Consider the following 24,971-nt stretch of genomic DNA (forward strand, 5'->3'; position numbering starts at 1 on the left):
ACATCTAGTTAGTAATTTTTTAATGTAAAAAAAAGCTGCACTTGTTCCAGAGACAATAACTAAGAGGAAAGTTTCAGTATGACAAAGAATGCAAAACAGAATAATTCACAAAACAAATTCTTGTCAATGAATTACTACATGAAAACTCAAAATGCTCCCAGATATGCCCAAAATAACAACAGTACAAAGATGCTACAATGTGATTAACTAAGAAATTTTTGTTCAGATCATACTGCTTACCTATTTATCCTGTTTATAAAAATCCAGTATTTCAACAAGTGTCAGAAGTAGAGTGTTGCATTTATTTCTCTACATTATTTTCCCCGCTTCTTTATTCTGCAAGGTTATAATTAGCAAAGCTTTTCATTCTGGAGAAAAATAAATCTGGGTATTTTTTATAGAACAGTATACCCAGTTTAACAAAGGATACCTACTGGGCTTACACCTATGTCTTATATACAGGAAACTGGACAGTAAAACATAGCATAATTTCTCTATAACCTAAAAAAAAAATTTTAAAAACCCCACCAACTAAAAAAACCACCAAAACCAAACTAGTCAGGCATCTACAGATTCCTCCAGGAGATAAGGAAGGAAAATTTTTATTCTGTGGTCAAATATACAGAATGTTTCTGTAACACACAGAAGGACAAACTGTTTAAAGTGCAAACCCAGGGAAATCTGAATTCTGCTCTAATTTCTACACCATATCCTGCTATATTTTAATCAATCTTTCATGATACCATTGACACCTCACAACCTATATCCTAATTATTACAATTGGTATCAGTAAAGTCACAAGCAAGAACATAGGTCCCCAATGTATTTCACACATGCAAAAATCCATCCTTCTTACACATCCTTCTTATACCCACAGCTGCTGCTTAAAGCACTGAACCTAGCTCAGAACTAGGGCTACCTTTTAAGAGGATGGAGGAGGTGAAAACGCAGCTCTTTTCTTTACACACATGGCCTGGCTCCTAAAGCTATCAATATTGTAATTAGCAGGTGGAACTAAGTTTGCTTATCCCTCTAAGTCCCACATCTCCCATGGCAATATACAGCAGGAAGGGTTTGAAGCATGAGCTAAGTTGCAGAGAAAGTTTTCTCATTTTTAAATATAGCAGACAAAACAGTATCTGGAAAAACTGCTCTACCTGGAATTGAGCTATGGTAATCTTAACAAATTTCTCTTTTCCCCGGTAATTTCTTATTATTCAGATCTACTTTACACAATATTGCTGTTGAAAACAGGAGTGAAGTGGTGCCAAGAGCAAATCCAGATTCTTCAGCCTAGGGTTCAATGGGAGCAAAAGAAATGATGGGGATGTTTCAGGTGGTTGCAAGATGCAAATGTATTTCTTTTAAAAAATTTTCTCTTTTTTAAAATTTTAAAGCAGAAAGCATTGCTGGCTTCTGTTAGAAGGGTGGCTTTTAATCAAGTTCTTGATGCATATCTGCTAAAGCTGTCTTTCCTAGCATAGCTTCCTATGCTATCTGCCATTAGCCTGCTTACAGTATGAAGGAAGGAAAGCTAGCAAGGAGTTCAGGACTAGAAATAAAGATGGGGCTACAATCCATTTTCTTTGAATTGTTCTGTGGGTCATGAAAGACTGTCTATCTGTGCTATGTACACTAGGAGTGCCTACCAAAGCACACAGAACAATAAAAACCTGCCTGTAGCCACTGGTACCTGTGTGCTCAGGTTTGCTATTATTTGTATTACTTTTGTCAACAATAGCAGAGAGCTTTCTCTTTCTAAAAGGATTAGGAAGGCAAGTGTGGTTTGCAGCTCTATGAGAGCCTGTTTAGACACACTGACAGAAACTTCTAGTCTATAACCAGATAGCAGCTTTAAGATTCCACCAGGAATAGGAGTGGAAGGCTTCACTTCTAAAGCAGTCAATGGCTAATGCCACATTTCCAAAGGGGGAAGAGGTTTCATTTTTTCTGAGAAATACACAAACACCATGGTGGTGGACAGGCCATAAAAACATGAATAAAAATTAACAGAAAAAGACAATGTATTACTTAGGTATAAGTATCTGCTTTCATGTGCTACTGCTGCACATTATTTGGGGGAATCTGTGCACTAGCATGTGACTTATACATCATTAAATAAACAATAAAAAGAACAAAAAAAGTCTCTATCCAAATCAAAGGGGATATATAAAAATGTTAAATGGAGCAATTTAGAATTTTTAGCTCTGTTCTTTTTGTGAGAGGAACTTCTAGCAGTATCTGAAAAAAAAAAAGCTAGAGAGCACATTCACCAAAAAATTCTAACGGCTTTTGTTTAAAAACAAATACTTCCAGTATTACTTTTTAAAATGTATTTCTACTTCCTGCTTCTCTTTTAGGTGGACACTGATATACTCTAAAATGGAGACATAAGGGTAATTTTTCTCTTAAGGTGTTGCTGGAAAGTGCTGCATGAAATATAGAAATACAGCTCACTCTCATGTAGGCAACTGATCTCGTATAATTTACACAGCAGATGAAAATAAGGGTGGAAACTAAAACTGCATTTGCAAATATGAGTATCAAATAACTGCAGGAACACCTGGATAAATACAGATGCATTATTCTCAAAGGTACAGACAGCCACCAGAATACATACTGGCAGGAAGACAGTTCATCTGAGGAATTCTTTAGTACCTAATACAGGAGAAAAGATGAAGGTCTCATGTCTTCTTTAAGGAAGTTTCAAGGGTTGGAAGGTATAGATGTAAATCAGCTTGTCAGTAAAACACAACAACAGGAACCAAAGACATGCTATTCACTAGTCACATTTCAAATTCCAGATTTCTTGGGCAATGCCTGCATATGTATTTTCTAAAGCAAACTATTGTTCTCAACATTAAATTCACAAATCATATCCAACAACAAACCTGTGATGCATAACCCAACACCTCCTCATGAAAACATCCCCATTTCTGATATGACTAAGCACTAATAATTTTCTTCCAAACACTCCTCCATTTGTTGGAAACAGGCCCCTGGCTAAAGCACAACAGGCATATACTTTAATAATCTCTTGATTACCTGGAGACAGCCTGGAACACCTAATAAATCTGTCTATTTTTCAGGTGGAGTGGGATTGATTTCCCCAGGGTTTCTTTGTCAGTTCCATTTTAGTACTTAATATGAAGAGAAAATTATCAGAGAAGGTCAAATCTGACATGAAAAACTAGAACGAGTTCACACTGATGAAGACTTTTGCTACATTTAAAATAAACGTCCACTTGCTTTTTCTTGGCCCTGTCTTCTGTCAATCTTTGTTTAATAACCTATATGCTTCATAGCTTGCAAAAAGTGCAATCACAGCTTGGCAACATGCTCAATAGCCAGAAGTTTCAACACTGGAATAGTAATCAAGTGAAAAATGGGGTGGTTTTTTCCTACCACTTTGTTATCAGCAAATAGTCAAAGGTATTTACCACAACCATGTCTTCCTGCTGCAGAAAATTAGTTGAAATGACAGTTCTAAGTAAAAGTTAGAGACATATCAAAAATTTTAATCCTCAATTGTTTAATCAAGCCAACTTATTCATAGGTTTTCTATTCTGTATACATTCTATTTTCATGTCAATCTACAACAGTATAAACAGATGCTATCTTGACTTAGAGAGAAGTTTAATACTTGGTAAGAAACAGGATAAAAATGCCTTATTCAAAGCCTCTTTGTTCTCTCATTTAAGATCCAAATTTGATACAAACTTTTACCAGATTTCTCCTCTCACTCTGGCAATGAGGATTTAAAATATTTTTCTTTTTGAAGAATATGAAAAAGTATAGATAAAGGAACATTAAATTTTACAAAGGCAAGAAAATATCACTAAAGATACTGCAAATAGTTAATAGATGGAGCCAGGTTATTAAGATGTTAATAATTACATTTAATATGAATGAATGCAATTACACATATTCATTTTTATTTCCCTACAGTGAATATTTACCTCAAAGTTTAGACTGCTCTTTGAAGTTTTAATGCAAATCTTTCAAATCTTTTCAATATATATTTCTGTACTGCTAAAATGCAGAAATCTTCTTACAGTTTTAAGAAACTGTATTTTTCATATTTTGCTATAAACCTTGGCAACATTGGCAGTGCTGTATATGGTGTTGAATGCATCAAGCTTTGAAGACAGTGTTTACAGTTTACCTACTTTCTTCCAAATTATAGGGTCAGATCCTGCAAAATTTTATTCTTGCAAATAATGCACAGGACCGGTTTTGTCACTTTATTTGAATAAAGTCATGTGTGAGAATTTCTCACATATGCCTTTTTTTTTTGTTTGTTTAATTTATACTGGGCAGTGCTACACAAAGCAAAAGAAATCAAGCTCAAATTCTTTTACATTTTACTTTTAAAAGGAAGTAAAGAACAAAGTGTATTTTACCTGAGTCTCCACACCTTGCTCAAGCAACCTTTTAGCCTGGTTTTCCACCTCAAGACGAGCTCTTGCAATAAAAAGCAGGTCATTTTCAATCACTTCTATTCCAGACAGATCTATCCCTTGAGAAAGATAATCTATAAAAGCAACAAAACATTGATAAGCATGACACAGGATAATGGGGATAATGGAACATTTTAAGCATGTTAAAACATTTCAAAGCTACAGTCAGTTCCAAGGGACATTTTTGTATACAACACTTGACAATACAGTACATCAAAGTAATGTCTTATACCAGGAAAACTGAAAATCAGAGGACTATTACTTAAGAAAACCTGGATATTGAATACATTTAATTTACTTCAACACACTTCTCTACATCCAGAGACTACCAAAGAGGTGCAAAACATGAGTCCTAGGAATTACAGAATCAAAATCACAGGCCAAAAAGGGGCAAGAAGTCATATCCTTGTCCCAAAGAATTAACTAGATCAGTAAACTTGTCTAACCAGATGCTCAAATAAGTGTAATTTGCTCTAAGATCTGAAATTAAAGATGCATTAAAAGGCTCAAATTATACTTCATATATTTAAGTTGCACTACTGAACATTTGAGATCAAAGACAAAAGAATGGTACAGGAAAAAAAAAGAATTTTTTTTTCCTTTTTATTTACAGAATCATCACAAAAATCATTACCATCATGGAAATCACCATCAGCCAGGTAGCCAGAGATTACTGGGCTGTACTGGCAATTGCAGCAATAAAATCTATCCAAATTCAGCTTTTCTCAATGATTTTTTCCCTCCTTTTATATCTTCCTGGATTTAAATTAATCCAATTCTCCATGTCCAGGTAGCCTAGACCTTTACACAACTGCTTATCACCCAAATAATGCAGGACTACTCTCATTTACACCATTCCCAACATTTAGCTTAATGAAAGAGGTTTTCCACTGTTTTTTTTGAAAGATCAAATAAAAATAACAAAATAATGGCCAAGGCATTTCACACAGTATCAGATTCTTCCTTCATAAGATGATGTTTCACTCTTTCCATTTATAATCAGTCCTCTATGATTTCCTAATAAAGTTATCTTCCTTTTAGTCCTCACAGTAAGTTTATTAAGGCAAAGACTTAAACATTTTAACTAAGCTAACTGAACTTTTAAATCTTTGCCAAATAACCTTTCACTTTAGTAGCCATTTATTTTTGTTTATTCCCAATAAACTAATCTAATTCTCAGATGAATTTCAGCAATGACATATTCACAACTGAACACAAAATTCCAAGTGAATCATTTCACAGCTATGTAGAGAACATCTCTGTACCTGCACATGAAAAATATCATATAAGAAATAAAGACAAAAAGCTTACTGAAATACTGCATAAAGCTTAGTAAAGGCATAAAGGAAATCATCTCTCTTAACGGTACAGTATGTCAAATAGGTTTTAGTCTACTAAGAATAGGCCTGCAAATGCTTTTCCCTGCATGCATTTGTTTAAAAATGGATCAGGGGGGTCAAAGTTCAGCTGAGCAGCAGGACAGCACAGGGGATTCATGAAGCCCTGTGTGCTGGTGTGTTTACAGAGCTGCTTTTGCCACGGGCCAGAGCAGCCACACTTACCCCTTATTTCCATGCAACTTTTTGCTGTTACTAAGCTGCATCTCTACAGGTGGTCTGGCATATGAACCCATTAAAACTAATACTGAACTCCCAACAAGTTCCAATGAGCAAGTGTCTTGAATGGGAAGGCTAATTTTCTGAACCCTTTCTTTTAGCTGCACAGGAAAAAAAAAAAAGGACGAAAACACTATCACAGATTCACTCTACTGTCATAGGAAACGCAGAAGAAGTTTCTTGGCAACATGAGATTAAAAAAAGGTGCAAATATTACCAAATATTTACATATTCCACAAACACAAGAACTGCTGAGTAGTTCACTTATGGCATAAAGTCATAATCTGGAAGCCCAGACTGCCTAAACAAAATAAAATTAAAATATGGTCATGATCTCCTAAATCCACAGAAAATCTGAGGAAGATTACTAAAAAAGATACCATTTCTTCCTGTTGTGTTTCATTTCAAAATCTAAATTAAGTCACTTCACGTGCTAAAAATTTAATCCTTCTGATGGTTTCAAGAAAAGAACAGAAAGACCTTGCTGCTCTGGCTTCTCCAAAAACCTCCATCTGTGTCTCCGACTGGCAGCCACCTCCCGCCAATCTGTTAAAATCTGCAACTTTGCTCCAGATTTTCTGCAGTCCTAACAAAATATTTTGGGACAGTGCATTTCAGCAGGACTTCAAAACAGTGGGCCTTCCTGTAGGTTCAGTGGCTACTACTGTAGATGCTCCTAGCTGCTATTCTAACAGTAAGGAAGCTCTAGCAATTAGACAGTTTGAAAAGAAAGGCAGTTTTCATAAGGACAGCAGGTCTATGTCAGAAACACCTGCAAGTGCTTTCCTGCCATTCTTATGTGAGAGCAGAAGCAGTAACACAGGCAGGGTATGTGCTTTTTGATAGTTTTTGTCACCTATGCTGACAATATAATATGAGAAATCTCTACAGTTTTGTACTCTCAAGAGTGATGTTGCTCCCCTGGACAGCACATGAAACCAAGAAGAAGGACAGTTGATGTAAGAGCAGCCAGATCATACCCAAAATACCTGTGCATTTAAGATCTGATTTATTTAAAATATTGCAGAGGAACTCACACATTTCAGTCAGTTTTAGTTAGTATAGAAACCCGGTCAAGTGAACACAACAAAAATGCTATGGGTTATTCGCTCAGGGAGTAGCAAATGTAGAATTTTGTTTCAGGCACTTACTCATGTGATCATTTTTCTATTTCTTGCCATGCACAGTCAGTCAGTAACACTATGGTCAGATCAGAGGTGAGTGGGACATGGGCTGTAAGGAACTTGTGTCTACTCATCAGGAATTAACCAAAAACAATGGCTCACCCCTCAGCTAGCACAGACTCTGGGGACTGGTGTCCAATTTAAAGCATGTCAGCTTTCCATCTGCTTTAACCTTAAAGCTCTGCAGTAAAACTATTACTGTATTAACTCTAAAAGATTTAGTGAGTATGTATTTATACCTGACATCTCTCCCTTAAGAGATTTTAAAAGCCTATGTATAACATTTTGCTAAAAGCCTATGTATAACATTTTGTTGGGAAGATTTGTGTTTTTAACAAATTAGAATCTAAGTATCCTGTACCACCATGTGTCAGGGCTGGAGCAGCCACCAAGGCTCCCAGCAGCACCACAGGCTGCTCCAGCCACTTCTCAGCACAGCCAGGGAGCAAATTAGAGGAGGGAGCTACAGTCCTATAAACATTCCTTTACCTCTCATCCCTCTGATAATTCTACCTCTTTATATAGGTTCGAGAACATAAAGGCAAATCCTTAAGTCTCACTGGGTGTTAGTATTGCTTCCCTTCTATCACACCCAAATAAACTTGGAAAGCACAACTGGAACTTACTTTCCAAGAACTTTAAATACAGACTGCCTGCTGAATCATTTTCTTGAACAAAAATACTGTATGTCAAGGCAGAATGCACTAAGAACGAGCAAGAAATGACATATATAATCTACTTCAGCCTACCAAGGCTGTACTTTTTAATAAAAAAAATATTTTTGTTACTAAAATACTGAATTTTCTTGATTTACTAAACTTGAACAACTATTCTAATCTATTGGTTAAGATACTGCTTGAAAATGCATTTTTTTAAAGCAGTATTTCCCAGATAGTTATGTAAGAGCAGTTTCGTAGTCAGACAAATCCAATATGCAGATAGAACATTAGGCAGAAAAACAGTACTTTGAGCAACTCAGTTAGCTCTCCTTAATCTAAATGACTCACCAACACAGATTCTTTCTTATATGTGATCTCATTTTTTAACCTCAAATATTCTTTGTGATAATACAGAATCAAGATTAGAAATTGTATCTTTCTGTAAGGATTGAAATACGTTTTGGAACAGAGATAACTACGATGCTAGCACCCTTATGAGCTCCCCAAAAACTGTATTACTCTCTTTATACAGACTGAATTGATTCTGAGCTTTTGCTAGAAATTAGAGAATCAACAGAAGACTACTGAGAACAATCAGGTGCACTAACAAAGAGGAAAACAAAAGACAGTAATAAACCAACGTGATTAAGCTGCATGACTCAAGAGGCTACTTGAGTCAAAAGAGAAACCCTTCTGTGCTCTGAGAACCAACCTCAGCGACACTAATAAAGAGGGGAAAAAAAAAGGAAATTAGAACATCCAAAGTGCATTCCCCAGGAGCAAACACCTAAGGTCTGCAGACACATAACTCCCCTCAAATGCAAGAATCCAATGACAAATTAAGAGGCATTCCATGGAAGACTGGGAATGGGGAGAGGGATATTAATGGAAAATAACCCATTCCTGAAATTTTAAATAAAATCACAGAATAATAAAATCACAGATCTTTGTTTCCCTGTTGGAGGGAGGTTTGAGGTCTATTTCTCTTGCATTGGTCATTTGTTTTACTTGATTCTGCGGTCTTAGTTGCAGATAATGTTGGTGATATCTGTACCCTAAGAGTACACTGCTATTTTTCCATAGTGAAGAAAAATTACAATTTTTGAAGAAATTACTAATTTAAATTCCAAAAAGTCAACAGGTCTAAATGATACCCAAGAGTTCTGCTGGAATTTAGGTATGCAGAAGATGATTTATCAAGAACTATTATAGAAAACTCATGTGTGCATTGGTAGAAGTTCATGAAACTGAACCTAAACTGCTATTGGGAATATTTCTTTCTGTTATCTTCCATGGTCTTAAGGGAAACATTAGTTACAGCAGTAGCTACTGGACAGGAAGGACACCTTGGTTTGCCTCACTGTATCTGAACCAACAACCCAGGATGCTGCTGGGCTGGAATACGTCAACTGTTTTTTTTGGCAATGCAGCAAATTTAAAATCAAAGCCCTGAGAAGAGAGCCTGAGATCCCAACAGTTCAGCAGCAGACCAATGCTCACCCTTTGGTGAAAACAACCTGGGGTTTTATGTTATATCTCTAGTCTCTAGGTGGAATAAGCAAGCACCTTACCTTAAAGAGCAGTGGTCTGCTGCTTGGAGACAAATTTGCCACAATAGATGCATACAGAGCAGGTGGGGAATAGCAAGAGCAGGCAAATTTCTAAGTGTTCAAACTGGAATCTGATGCTTCCAAAAAGTACCTCTGCTTATGTTCTGTTTTAACCAGACTAATTCTCCACTTAAGCAGAAATGACTGCCCCACACTCTGCACCAGGCACCAAAGTACTTGCTGAAGCAAGCCTCATATTAAGCCTTTAAATCAAGTGAAAGCCATTCCACTACTGGTACTATTGAACAATATCTTACAGCTATCTTATGCAACTTGAGCTCTTCAGAAAAAGATGTTAATTCCTATCAAAACTGCATAGATTACAATGCCTTGTGAAGTGTTCAAAATAAGAATGTAATTGCCCTATACTGGGTATGCCCTATACTGGCCATACACAATGTCATATATTTTGAATATACTTTAAAATTATTAATTTTGAATATTAAATTATTAATTTTGAGGGGCTTCCTGCAGGTATTAATAATTCATTAATAAAGAGGAAAAAAAATTATTTTACTAAAATACCAGTTATTTACAAAACTCTTGGTATCTTTCTTTCCTTTTCCTATATGGCAAAATTCCTGCAAACCTTTCATCAGTGAAACAACAGAAAATAAAATCTTGTTGTGTCACTGGAGGGCCACTAAGCTCCTATGAAATTTGGTCCTTATTTAAGCAATTTCAACCATCTCAAAAATTCACTACTTGCATGCATAATACATAAGATTTCAGTTTTTAGCTGTTTGAACAACATTAAGTGAATGAAAACTGTCCTGCTGGAGACAGAAACTGAGTGGGGCCCCTTGGCTCTGTATTTGTTTGTTTTCTCAGGCAGAACATTAACACACTCTTTCTGTTTAAGTCCAGAAAAGGAAATATTAGACAACCAGGTCTAGTCTGATAGATGTCCCTAGTGAAGGGGAACATGAAAAATAAATACAGAGCAAAGAACTTCTCAGCTCTTCATTTCAATCCAAGACTGGTTTCATTTTAAAGAAATCAGGTCAACAGTACCAAAACCAAACTGGTGGAAAGCATACAAGTCAAAGAAAGCAAAACTTTAACTGCTCATTCAAACACAGACAATTATCTTGTACTGTAAAACAGACCTATCATGCACATTGTATCATTCTATAATGGTTTGGTCATTATATCATTCTATAATGGTTTGGCCTTTAAAAAAATGTAGTCCAACCCCTCTGCATGGGCACCTTCCATGATCTCATGTTGCTCAAAGCCCTGTTAAACCTGACTTCGAGCACTTCCAATGATGGAGCATCATCTCACTTGATCAAAGCTTTACTTCAGAAGAAAATTGAGAATTCAACACTCTAATTCAGAGACCATGTAAATATTAAAAAATTGAACATTTTCTAGCATGTTAAAAAAAAACAGGCAGTTTTAAGTGTAAAGGCAGGTTGGAATAGGAAAGAATGGGTTGTCATCCCGCACTTGGAATCAGCTTTGTTTCCTCCAAAAGACTGTTCCTGGTTTTTTTAATAGAATATGGTTTATGTTAAAATATTTAGTAGTGCTGTAATAATCATCTATGTCCAATCCTATCTACTACAGAGGAAGCCTGCTGCTTCTCTCCAGACTGCATGCAAAAATACAAAAAAACACACCCTGAATTGAGAACAATTATGGGGGAGCAGTGAGGAAGACTGACTAGCTATTTTTAAATTAAATTAAAGCTGCATTTAAGTTGTCTTGATGGAAGAGTTAATTCCTACTGCTCTCTGGGCTGGAAATCAGATGCCACGCAGGATCTGGAACTGATGGAAATGAGTTTGATATCTATTTTTATCATCATCACTGACTTAACAATGAGCACCAAATTTTGGAGACATTCCTGTGAAAATGCCATGATTCAGAAAATAGCTTAACACACCAAGACAAACACTACTTAGGTCTAATCACAAGTTATACCACACGACTCCCACGCTCACTTAGGCCTAAAGCAAGAGTTGTTGAACTCCTTTAAGGTTCCCCCTCCCACACACCATTAGATCTCCCCCATCCCTCCCCCTCACCCTTGAATACAGACTCACAACCTTACTTCACCACGACCTACTAAACCTGCTGCTTTCTATTGTGCCCTCCAAGGGGAGCAGGCAGCAGCCCCACATCCAGCTGGTGGCTGCTCAATGCCATTGTAGGAACCTGGGTGACAGGACAGAATTAACCCTCTGTGAGCTTAAGGGTGACAGCAATTTGAGGAAGTGCTCAGCACCCTGGAATGTAGGCCTGCCATCCTGAAGAACCATAGCAACCTTGAGGTAAGGACAGAAAAAAACATCATGAAGGTCAACAGAAATGAGTTAAGCCCTGTTCACCTGGGATGGCACAGCCCTGTCCACACAAGCAGGTTGGGTGCTCACTGGCTGGAAAGAAGCTTTCAGAAACAGACCCAGTGGACAGAAAATTTAACTTAAACCAGCAGTACATCCTTGTGGCAGAGGCTGCCAGCTGTGTACTAGACTGGGTGTACCCAGCAGGTTGAGGGAAGTCATTAATCTTATTATCTGGCACTTGTAAGGCCACTGTACTCCACGCCTCCCAAGAAAACAGACACATTGACAAATGAGTCCAACAGGGAACCACCACAACAGGGGACTGAAGCATGTGAGTGTGAGGAGAGGCTGAGACAACTGAGTCCTTTAACCTTGAGCAGAAGTGGTTAAGAACAGATCCAAATGCATCTGCTGCTGCCTGACAGACAGACCTTTCTCAGAGGTGCACAAGAGGCAAGGGCTACAGGCTACAGCATGAGAAATTCTAGTTAGACATGGGGGCAGAATACTGTACTTTTGGTTCCATACACCTTATCCATGGAGGATATTAACCTGCAGGAATGCACACATTGTATTTTAATAATAATTAAAATTGATAAACTGTGAAACATTAGGATCTAGAATTCTAAAAATCACCCTAAGTTTCTTAAAACAGGCTGGTTTGAGAAAATGCCCTCAAGAGCTCCCAAAACATTTTCAGCAACTAAAACTGCATTTTTTACTAAATTCTCTGTGATAAAATACTTACAAAGAACTGTAACATTCATGCCATTCACCAATAGCAGTTGGGTGGAACTGAAACCAATTTCACCCTAAGTATTCTATCAGAGCTATGGCCTAGAAATCAGAAAATATTCAAAAGAAAATTTCAAAACGGACTTTCAAAATTAAATTTATTCTGGCAACAATGCAATACCTCTACAAGTCAATACTCCTCTTGGGCTTTTTTTGGAGCAAAGTAAAAATAAAATATGTTGCCAGTAAAAATCTAGTTGTCCTATTTTGGTTTTGAACAGACTTCATAGCATCACAGATGCAAAGCAAATGTACAGCATGTGTGAAAGAGACAAAAACAGAAAGGGGGACAGAAAGGTAGAATATGGAACAGGAGAGAGATGTAGCCCAAGTGGGGCATTACAGAACAAATGAACTTCAGCTTTCAAAGAGTTGAGAATAACAGAATGATGAAAAATAACAGACAGAAAATTATGAAGGAATGTAGTGAAAGGATACAAATAGAGAGTCGTTCATACAATTTGGTTTTAATTAATCTGTAAGAGTAATTTAGTGCCATCATATGCTTTCCACCTTGACAACTTCCTCCCCACCTAAGCCCACAACTTTGCACTGCTTGTTCATCAGCAAGGCCAATGGTAATGCTCAGTTCTGCTCATATTTCAGGAGAGCATCCAAAACTGGAAAACAAAAAGGTGAATAAAGCTTGTTTTTAATAAATTTCATGGAGACAAAAATCAGGATTTTTACTGTCTCGAAAATATTTCTTGAAATCTCAACAGGTGAACAATAAGCAATCATTGAAATGGAGCCTCATATCAGTATATAAAATGAAGGAGGATCAAAAGAATGTACTCTCATATTTATCAGAGATAATTGCATTGAAAATATATTGCAACTGCACCATAAACTCATGTAAAAAAATTATGCCCTTCCAAATGGAGTGGATGCAGTAAACCATCTCTTTTCTGAACTAGGAAATTGAGATAAGGACTCACCTAAATGAAGGTATGTGACTTGGGCTGTCTCTTGCTTGCCTAAGTTAGCATTGCAACTAAAGCCATGAAAGCCAGCAAAATAGTTATGAGCAGAGAGATGCAAAATATAACCTAAATTTCCATGTTGGCCTGAAAACACCAGGCAGCTTTTACATCTTATTAATACATTATCGTTCAATAGCTAAGTAGAATTCCTCAATATAGAGCATTATGTAAACGTGTGATGATTCAGTTTCCATCAGTACTATCCCATGTTGCAATAGAACATGCAATGATAAAAGAAAATGAAGGAAAATGATGATGTGTCTCAAGAACCTTAGTCAGAAATAACTTCTTTCAAACATCCCACCAGTTGCGGAGAAGGCAAAGATGGCTGACTCTTCGCTGAATCACTGCCTTCGAAGGAGGGCAGGGGAGATTTTGATTAATTTGTGAATTTTAATTAATTATTGAAATGGCTATTGACCTAGTTTTTGAATACTTTACACCTGGATAAAGGTATACATGGACAGCTACAGACTTACAGGTCTACAAGTCTACAATTACCATCCTGAACTAGCTAGTTTGCATTAATTTTTTTTCTTTTTGGTGAGATATATTGTACATTTTTTGAGTTTATATAATTATTTTTGCACTAATATGTGCATCCAAAAATGTAGATTGCCCATGAGAGAATACAGGTCATTTCTAACATACACTTGTAAATGCCAGGAGACACTTTAGAATCAGTAGTGCTACAGTGCTATATAATCAAAGTAATAAAAAAAATCATCCTATCTTGACCCCTGCATAAGGGGGAATACTACTTTTTTTCTTTACTACATATATATATAAGCTGCAATATTTCTTTCATATTTCTCTCTTCTTATGGGTCTCTCCTGCCTCTTTTCAACACCCACTATTCACCCTTTCATACTTACACCTTCAGGAAAACACTTCTGCAAAAGCAGAACTGCTTTTTCTTTAGTAACAGCTATGTTAACTCCCTCCGTACTCTAGAATATATGTAATTTTTCTCTTCAATAAATGCATATTTAATTCCTCCCACCCCTCACTTGTTGTATCATCAATAACTTCCTGCAACTGGCTGCAGATTTACCTGTTTTTAACATCTTTAGAGTCAACAGACGTTGCATAGGTTATACGTCGGATACTTTGTAGGAGAACAAAGTGAACCTTGTGTTATAGAGAGCGTTCCTGTAGACAACTTGAACGTAACAGCAAAATTTTAAAACCTCTTGAAATATATCTTATCTCCTACAGCAAATTCTTTTTTGATATTTAGAGATCAGCCTATGGCAGAAATCTGCCCAGTCTGCCAGAATTCTTGCCAATTCTTCTGGCAATAATAAAACTTAGCAACGGTACTAAAAAAAATAGGCAAGAAAATAATGTTGTTTGAAAGCCAAACTGAACCAAACAGTGAAACTGTGCTCATATTCCAACACTTGCATTTGAAGTTAGCCTGCACAGATGCCTGCCTTTTGACCTTTCAACAGGAATGACAGACTGACAGCAGTTGCCTCTGATGATTCTTTAATACCTTCTATTTTGTACAATTTGTATAGTGAAATTAAAAAAAAAAAAGTTTTAGAACCTTTCTTGTCCCCTCTACAACATTCATTGCAATTTGATAAAAAAGTTATCTAGATAGAAATTGATAAACTCTTACTCTCACCCTTAGCACTCACTGTAATGTTTAGCTGTACCTGCTCTGAGAAGAACACTAGGAAGCTGAAGGAAATGTCCCATCCCTCCCACACCAGCTGCTCCACAGTGTTCCCAGCAGCCTCCAATCCCTACACATCACGCTCCCCAACCATCGCCCAGCTGCCAACGGCAGTGGAAGGAACTGGAGCAGCCCACCTGCACAGCTGCTCCTCAAACATGGAACAAAAGGGAACAATCACCTACAGCACACTCCAGGACTGCCGTTACACAGCTGTGGCACAAACCTTTTCTGCTACCTGTCAAAGTTCTTTGGCAACCTAGAAGAATAGTATGATCCATCACTTAGTCTTTCACATACACTGACCATGATTTTCTACAAAAAACACATAGTGTTAAAATTAGGAAGCACATGCATGTATGAAGGTTTAAAATTACCACAGATTAAGATTTCACAAAAATGTACCTGTCTTCTCAAAATGACTAAATATCAGTGAAAACAGAGAGAGAAGCCATTGTTTTTATTCTATTATTTCGAAATGGATAAAAACGAAAAGCTAAGTCTTCTCTAATACAGTACTGATGACACATTTGAGTTCTACTATCATTAATGTCACAGAGACATAAAATTAAAAATCAGTATCTATTGTAGCCAAGTTCAAAGTAATGAGCTAAATGCTAAAAATATAAATCCCTTTTTTTTTAAAGTTTGCATATCCAAGGAAGCAAACAATAAGTTCAGGCAAGTCTTTCAGTCATTAAAGGCACAAATTGTTAACAGATGGGGGAAAACATTTAATTTAGCAAGTAACTGTTATTAAATAAATAATGCAGATATTCTCTTTGTAGAATTTCATAATAATCTATGAGCCAATTCTTATTACCTATATTTGTCAGCCAATTGTATCTAATAATTAATACAAAAGAGTTGAATGGACAAAAAAATGTGCAGCTTGAAGAATAAAATATGTTTAGCAATTTAATACTTAAAAATAAAATTGAGAAAACAGAGATGTGTGTGTACTCTTATGATTCTATCATAATTTTTATTACAGTTCTAATTCTAAATAATATTTAGTCTGATAACAAATTCTTCTTAAGCCTTACAAAGCATATTTTGTGACATTTACTGCTGTTATGAATAATTTCATGATCAGGAAAGAAACAGAATCTTCTCTAAAGCATTAATACTGTTTAAATTAAACACCTTTTCTTTCAGGAGGAAAAAAAACAGGGAAAAACCTATTTTTCAATAGCATATACTGAACATTCTAATAGGAACCCAGTCCCGAAGATATTATTACACTGCATCACAATTAAGATTCACATTTTTCCAACATCCAGAAAGTGTGTTTTGCCAAGCAAAAAAAAAAAAAAGGCAAAAAAAATCAAAACCAGAAAATAACTTCAGAAGAAAATTAAATGAAGATTATCAAGGGTATTCAAAATTAATGATATTGATATACTCAAAACTATTCATTATCGAAACTCTGAAAATCAAGAGGCAGCAGCAGTGAAGAGTCTTGACTGGAAACATGACAACACGTGCAATTCTAATATGTAAAACTTATTACTGTCAAATCCGTATCTCTGTGCTATCTCAGCCAGCAGTATATAATCTCTATTGACAGATCCTCGGAGAGAAGCTGCTAGATGAGCTGTGGTCGTGGCTCTTAGCTTCCATGACTTATTTCACCCTCAGCTCCTTAGCCAATCTCCAAGCTCCTTTCAGCATGGGGGGCAGAGCACAAAGCATGGACAACTTGGAAAGCAGACACTCCACAGAGCAACAGTTCAGGTTCAGCAATATTAGGAGCAACAAGTATTGTGAGCACTATCATGTTCAATAATCCTCACTTTCTGTTTCTCTTCCATTAATTACAAAATAACTCCTGGAACTCATGGAAACATTTCGCAATCAGTGCTCCCCATGGCAACTGAAACATGCACTGCATGGGGCAGCAACTTTGGGCCTGTGAACCTGCCACCTGACAGTTTCATTCAGTGCTTTTTTGGGCTTGTAAAGGAAGAGGGTGACTGTTCATTGTGTTCCTTTGCTCCTCCTGCAGCATTCATGATTCCATGTACCTCCATCATAATTGCCCCTCAGCCATTTAAAGCTCATTTATAGGGGGTGGCCACTGACAGCTGACTGACATCTCCACCCTCACAGTATCACAGGAGTATTTGCCATGTATTCCTTCACTGGATAATCTTGGGGTTATCAAGTAATGGATTTACCTAACACTATATAATTATGTCTCTGGCACAAGAATCCCAACAGAGAGTTACTGACAAACAGCAGGCACACTCCCTAACCACAGCAGAGCCAGTGCTGAGCCTAAGCCTGACCCCTCTGGGTACTTAATGACCCCAAATACCATGCAACAAAAAAAGTCTTAAGTTCTACCAACTGAGAAAAAAGAAGTCCATGACCATTCTATCAAGTAAAACTTTTGATTCACTTAATCGATTTTATGACCTTCTTTGCTATTTTATTTGCAAATTAAGTATATGAAAAAAGACTTTTTTGTTAGAAAAAAATACACAAGGAAAATATTGCAAGATGAACACCTGTAGAAAATTATGAAGTCTTGGGTACTTTAGGTACAGCTGCAACTTACTTTCTGTGTGTTGGACCCTCTAAAAAATCAGAAACAGTCTGGGAAAAGTTAGAAGTCCTAAATTCATAAGTACATCACACAGAGACATGTAAGCTGCCTTGCTTTTGTGGCTGGAAGCGGCCAGAAAGTACAGAGCAGTAAGAGTTGTTCCAGGATAGTGGCTCCCCAAAACCAACTTTCACTAAAGCAGCCAGAGGCACCAGTAAACAGACAATCTCAGTATGAAATTCAGCTTGACTGCAGTGCCCTTTAGAAGAGGAGGCAGTTTGGTTTTGGATGCTTGTGTAATTATTGGACTGCTGAAATGGTGAGAAGGTGGCAAAAAGGAAGTATCAGAAGGGCTGTAAGGTGTAACTACTCCAAAAGAAATCAGCAAGACACGACAGCACACTGGGGTCAACAATACTCAATCATTCTCAGTACAAAAAGCTTTCTTCAAGATTTGAGAGCCTGAAATACTGAAAAATTCCAGCTATTGAGCATCTAAAATGACCATGGCTGTCTTGGTACTTACATCACAGACGACCTGCAGCATGGCAGAACGGACAGAGCTTGGTGACAGCCACTGCAAATTGCTGCTTGCAGCAGGACTCCTCCCACCATACGAACCCTATTACATCACTACTTTTTACTTCTTTCTGTTTTCTGATTCAATTAAAGTCATTGCAAGTAACTAAAAAGGCAGGATTAGCTGACTGCATTTCAGGAGACATTACACAGATCATATTTGTAAATAAAATGGCTTTTTAGGACTGGTTGAAGTAGAGGATCCTGGCAGAGGCTCACATTGGCAGTGACCTTTGAGAGGCAGAGTCACCATCAGATCAGCAGCCCTGGGTCCTCCTGTGATGGCCAGCACAGCCACCAGCAGGCTGCTGGGACAGCTCCCATGGACCTCAGCTCTCTCACTCTCCAAAAGCAAGCACTGAAAAGGGAATAAAGCTCTGGGACTACAAGAGTACAAGCACTCCAGATTTAACAGAATTTCCATTTGATTTACACAAATGATCTAACAATGAAAAGTGTAGTCTCTGCAAGGCCCTGAATTCAAAAATCCACATATTTAGGCTATCATAAATGAGAATTCAGAATGAAATTCATTTTATAAGACATTTCAGTAACTGCTTGGAAGCAGCTATTGCTTCCGCTTTAAAGAAAAAATATATTTTGATTATGTCATATTATATTATGAAATAATTTCAGAGGGAAAAACAAGTAAGGCCTATTTGTCACAACTTGGATGAAAACTGGACTTCAAAATGTAAATCCTTCCCAGAAAGCAACAATTCCAAGTTTCATCTTCTAACTCTCCTGAAGACTCATTTTCAACCACAAAGTTAATTATGTTTGATCTGAATTCAGTGAGCAGTGTTAGGGATCAAGGCAAATTGCTGGAGTAAGGGGAAATCAGACAGGTCTTCAAAGTCATTCTAGGTAAGACAGAGCACTCCTTAGGAGCATAAGGCTTCAATAATAAAATTTCATATTTGATAACAGGAAATAGGAAAATAATTTCATTGGCTCATTTAGAGAATACCAGTTTTCCATCATGTCATATACAAGTAGTGGCTTGTAAGAAGAAAGGAAAATAGAAGAGGGGTTGATGGGTGAGTATTTAAAAATAATCGTTTAAAGTTCATACACCACAAGAAATGACGACAAAATTCTCCATGAAGTCTGTTGCAAGGGTAAAAATAAGTAGAACACAATCCTCATTTTAGAAATGGAATGAGGCAAAAAAAAGAAATTGAGTATCAAAGGCCCTGCAGCAACTAAGAGGAGGGATGTCTGTGTGGGCTGACAGAGGGAATCATTTAAAGTTAATAAAATACACAAGCCACCAAAAGTACATTTCTGAGAAAAGAAAAAACAGGAAAAGAAAACATCTCCTTGGTTCTTGATAAAGCAGAACATTTCAGAATATTTCTACATGCTTCATGTCTTTGAGGAGTCAAAGTATTGTTTGCACATACGCTCTTCATTCTACCTTCATTCTCCAAGTAACGACACATGCTGCTGTGAGTCTCAGTCTCCCTCACCCTTCCCCTCAGTTTCCCTCTTTCCTTCCCTGGAAAACAACAAAGGGAAGTATCATCAACAATAGAGTTAAGAGCTAAAATCTGAGTCAGTCCTCAAGAAACCAAGGCACAGTTCTGTTTCCAAGTAACATTGGTATGTATGTTTTACTGTGTTTCTCTGAACTTATTCCTGAACTTCTACAGAACTCTTGCTCTGCACTTCCCAGGTTTTCAGAGTCCTGAAAACTAAACAGGATCTAAAGTTAGGTTCGCAAACTTTATCGTGATAATAACATCTAAAAATGGCTATACATAGAAGTAGGATGAGATTTTTCAATCCTACATTGCACAAGCCAGCAATACAGTCATGGAGGCACGGTACTGACTTTCCCTTTCCAGAGAACATGCAGCAGCTGAGACGGATCTTCAAAGGTATTTTTTGAAATAACAGGGGCATGGTGTGAAGAGTCTGGGCCCAGTAACAAAGGATGCTATAGTATCCCCCTTTCAAGTGACATGCTTTATGGAGAAAGGTTAAGGAGCTGTTTTTCAGCTACACTTCTCTCACTGCCTGTTCCTGAAAGTGATTGCTGCTGGCTCCCCTCCAGCGAGGGCTTGAGAGGAATCAAACGATTCACTGGTGAGAACTGCACAGAGAGCCTGCAGGCAGAGGTAAGACAGAGAGCATCTTAATGAGGAAAAAACTGCAGATCAGAGATTTCTCTCACGTAAGCTAAAACATACTGGAGACACTGAAGGGACTTGAGAATTACTGGACACTGGATGATTAAATTACAGGATTCTCCTATCCCCTTTCACACAATGAGGAGAGGGAAGAAAAGAACCCCAAATCTGCATACACCTTTCACCAGCATTCCACCAAATTGCAGATCCAAAAAACTTGCAAACATCTCTTGTTAGAAGGATTCTGCTCTGCAAATATGTTTAGAAATTTATAACTACCTGACTCATCTCCACCACAGAAGAGCTATTTAATGGTGTATTGCTTGTCACCTCTTACCAACAGTGTCCTTTGAACCCAGTTTGAGACTACAGAGCACAACATAAATCTGCCACAGCTTTTTGGCACTTCCTGCCAAGTACTTGCTCATACTCTGCAATATTATGCAGACTATTAACCTTACATAAATTTTAAAAGTCTGGGTCTTCCCAAAGAACGTGTAGAGGGCAGACTCATAAAAGTTCATCAGAGCAGTGACCAGGACCAAAACAGACAATGAAGAACCATTACACCTCTGCCTGAATTCAGGTACAGCAATGCTGTGCATTTCCTGGACAAGAAAATGTACTGGGAAAAAGTCCATAAAAAACAAAGGGTGCTGCAACACCTTAATAACTCTACACAAACTCTTCTGGCAGGAGAGACATAAACCTTAAGTCTCTGTGCTTCATCATCATAGCTAAGCATTTACAACAAAGAGAAAGCATAGCTCTTTGTCAATTCAGAAATAAATTTACCAGATAATCCTAAATATTTCAGTATGAAACGGTACATCAACCTTAACAAACATTTTCTTTATCTACAGCACAACGTTCCTAGAAGATACAAAAGTAGTTATTGTAAGATCTATACTAAGTCAAATATTAATGTAAATATTTCTAAGAACTCTTAGTTTCTAGTACCAATTTAATTATTTTATAGACTTACTTAATATGTTATTGCTTAATGTGCTTAAAATGTTTTGACTAGTTCAGTCAATGCTGAACAAAGAAAAAAGAGTACAAATGACTTAAGAAAACTGTTCTTCATCTGGAAACAGTTTTCCAACACACAGCAATAGGTTTTCTGCCCATCTGTTAAATCAGCCCCATCAAAATGTTTTGAGGACAAAAAAGGGGAATAGGAAAAAAAGACTCACAGCGTTCATCATGACTCACCCAGTATTTTTCACTAGCTCTGCTTACTAAAGTGTAACAACGTTGATTCTATATTCTATTCTTAATACATATTAAGTCCAGCTCTAAATAAAGAACTTTTCTTAGTGCACCATCCTGGGATGAAGTGAAAGGTCTACTGCATTTTTATGCCAAAAAAAGCCCAAGTGTAGAAAAGGGCTTCTGCTGGTGTAAATCACTCCAGAGCTAACTTAGCCTGATTTGGCAAAAATGCATTTACAGCATTCCGTGTATGCTGAAAGGAGTATCTGGAAGAGTCATGACAGCAAAACTTCTGTAGTGCAGCCCAGGCTGAAGCCACCCAGGCACCTGAGCACTGAAAGGGCACAAGGCCAGGGCACTGCAGCGTGAGGCTCTGCAGGAGGCATTCACTTGGGTTTGCAGCCCCGAGCACGCAGCGGCAGGCACAGAGCGAGCTGAGAATTCAGGATGATGCTGTCACACAGCTCTGCACGGGCTGCTGTCAGCAAAGGCTACGATAAGCAAGCTGATCCTCAGCACTGCTCACACTGTGATCAAACTGCTCTGCTGTGAATTAGTATTTCCCCAGTTCTCAGAGTAAACAACCGAACAAACAGAAGAAAATCAGCAAAATACCCAAATAAACTACCAAACAATACCTGTACACTCAGAGATACTGAGTGTGTGCAACTTTCTCAAGAAGGTCAAACCATTTAACATGGGACACTCGGCTATAGACAGTTGCCTGGTTCTGTAGATGAGCTGTTCTTCTCTTAATGGCAGTAACAGTACAGATATCCAGTAAATGAACTCAGTATGTTAAAAACAACGTCACAGCAAGTGAAAATAATTCAAAGCCAATTCAAATTACTCCATTAAATGATTGCATAGGTCTCATAAAATGAAAGTACATTAAATAAGCAGAAAAGATCAATATGACCAAGAAACAACTGCATATTGATCGAGGAACAAAACTGCAGATAATTGTCTGATGCTTCACCCCAATTCACTGCTTCTGCTCACACAGGAGGGCTCCTCTCCATGAATTCCTTACACCCTGTCCCAGCAACTATACCAACTGCCACTCACTTGTGCTCTTCTCCCATCCTGTAAGTTTTAAAAATAGCATTAATACTTATATTAGATGTACTGTATTTCTACTGGCTTATGACATTAAGCCCTAATTTTAAATTCAAAAAGTAACAATGGGTGCTTGGTGGATGGATGAAGATTGGAATTTTAAGTCAGCTTCTGACAGAAAGGGGGTATTTTGTTCTCCTCAAACAGCTCATGAAGTATAAAAGAGTTTTAAAAATACAGAATAAGGAAATGACAACAAAAATTAGAGGTGTTCGGGGAAAAAAAAGTTATCAAAATTTCTTCAAGATATTATTTTCACAGAAGAGTTCCAGCTCAAATATGAAAATAGTTGGAAGGCTTAAGGACTCTGCACGGATGTGTATAAAATCTACAAAGAAAGAAAACAAGGATGAAACCATTCTTTTACATGGGAAAGCTGCTCTGCCATTGACTCATATCATTCCAGTTGCTCAGGGTTTGTCTTTTGCATTTTACCTTTTACTTGGTTTTTAAAATTAAAATGTATTAAAAGGCCTACAGAATTCAATAGTGTTAACACATTTATGCTTTATCAGACTTGTAACCTTATTTAAAAAATCATCTGAGTTTATCACCTTTTATTAAACTCTTTCCATTAGTAGTTACAGAAAATCAGTTATAAAGGATGACAAAAAGAATGTGCAAACCTTGCTAGCAAAATGGCCATGGCCAATTCTTGTCTCAGAGTCCATGCAAAATTAATTACTTTAATTTTCTCATCCACATTTAGAAAAATGTATTTAAAACCATAACAGGTATCATGGCAATCTCAATCCACAGCATGCAGATCACACCAATAGCTATGTGCAATATCAAAGGAATGCTATTACAATAGAGATAAAGTAAAAATTAATTGGCAAAACTTGTTTCCAGATGTACTGCTTAGACTTCTGATTGTCCCTTTTACTTGTTATGTGCCATATTCAAAATTATTCTGCCATAAGCATATATTCAACTGGTCCAGATTATGAGTCATTCCATTTACTCATTCTGAGCTCTTCTAGAATGTCCCTTTCTCCTACCTCTCTTTTGCTGAGTCTTCAGGGATCCCCATGGAAAGATAATAATTCAGACACTTACTTGTATATAATATGACCATACCACACATTTTAAGAAAGGGAAGATACTGATCTGGTACCAGACTCCAAGTCTCTTGAGCTTCAGTTCCACATCAGTTTATGCTATCAGTTTTTATTCCAGCTGCCATTGCTCCCTCCCTTCCACATCTCCAGCCATGTCATCTCCTCTCCTCTCATGTGCACCCACATAAGCATTCTGCTGAAAATGACCCCAGTAGCTTTCAGCCACTGCTCAGCATCAACTCCTCACTCCTCTGCAAACACCTATGCAAGGAACAAGCACCTGTGCATGGCAGACATGCAAGGAGAAAAGAATCACAGGCGAACAATTTATATCAGTTAACCAGAGATGGAAGTCAGTCTTTAATCCACTCTGTGTAGGAAGCTGCACATTAAAGCAATAAAAAACCAGAACTGTGTAAATTCTGTATGTGAATCTGTAAAGTTTTGGTTTGTACAGACATCAAGTTTTCACTGTCTTACTTAGCAATTAGTATCTATTCTGATTTCCATTTACTCAGTAACTCATTAGCACAAATTAGCACATGCCTTCAACATATAAAGTAGTTAAGGCACAAATTAGTTGTGGCAAAAGCACTCAAAAATTTCAAAGCAGAAATAGAAATTCTTTAGAGAGCAGAGTTGAGCAGAGCAACAAAGCTGGGAAAAAAAGTGTCAGATTATCTGGTATTGAAACAAGCACCTTCAATAAGTACAAACTGTGGGAAAAGTTTCCAAATGGCAATTAGACAAGTTCAGATTATTCAGATAATAATTGGTATCAGCTTTTTTCAAATGTTCAATCACTGCCCTTCCAGAAAGAACTTAGGTGGATCCTATGTATATTCATAGTAATTCCCTTACTTCATTCAGCTATTTGCTCATGTTTTAGAGGAAGAGGGATTGATTTCTTGGCAAAGGAGAGGGATAAGAATAGTGTCTTACAAGCTAGTGAAGAGCAGCAGTCAGTAACCCCTGGAGCACTCCCAGTCTGTGGAGCAGTGATCAGGCGAGCCAAGCTCTCAGCAG

At 37.3% G+C, this 24,971-nt stretch overlaps 1 protein-coding gene across 1 annotated transcript in view; it reads right to left on the reverse strand.

Annotated features, from left to right (window-relative positions):
* Window positions 1–24,971, reverse strand: part of COG5 (component of oligomeric golgi complex 5) — a 174,696-nt gene that overhangs the window by 98,357 nt on the left and 51,368 nt on the right. Inside the window, exon 7 of the mRNA XM_036401303.2 lies at window positions 4,404–4,534. Coding sequence (XP_036257196.1) covers window positions 4,404–4,534 — 131 coding nt within the window. The remainder of the gene's footprint in view (window positions 1–4,403; window positions 4,535–24,971) is intronic.

Source organism: Molothrus ater, chromosome 5 (genome assembly GCF_012460135.2).
Source record: "Molothrus ater isolate BHLD 08-10-18 breed brown headed cowbird chromosome 5, BPBGC_Mater_1.1, whole genome shotgun sequence".
NCBI lineage: Eukaryota > Metazoa > Chordata > Aves > Passeriformes > Icteridae > Molothrus > Molothrus ater.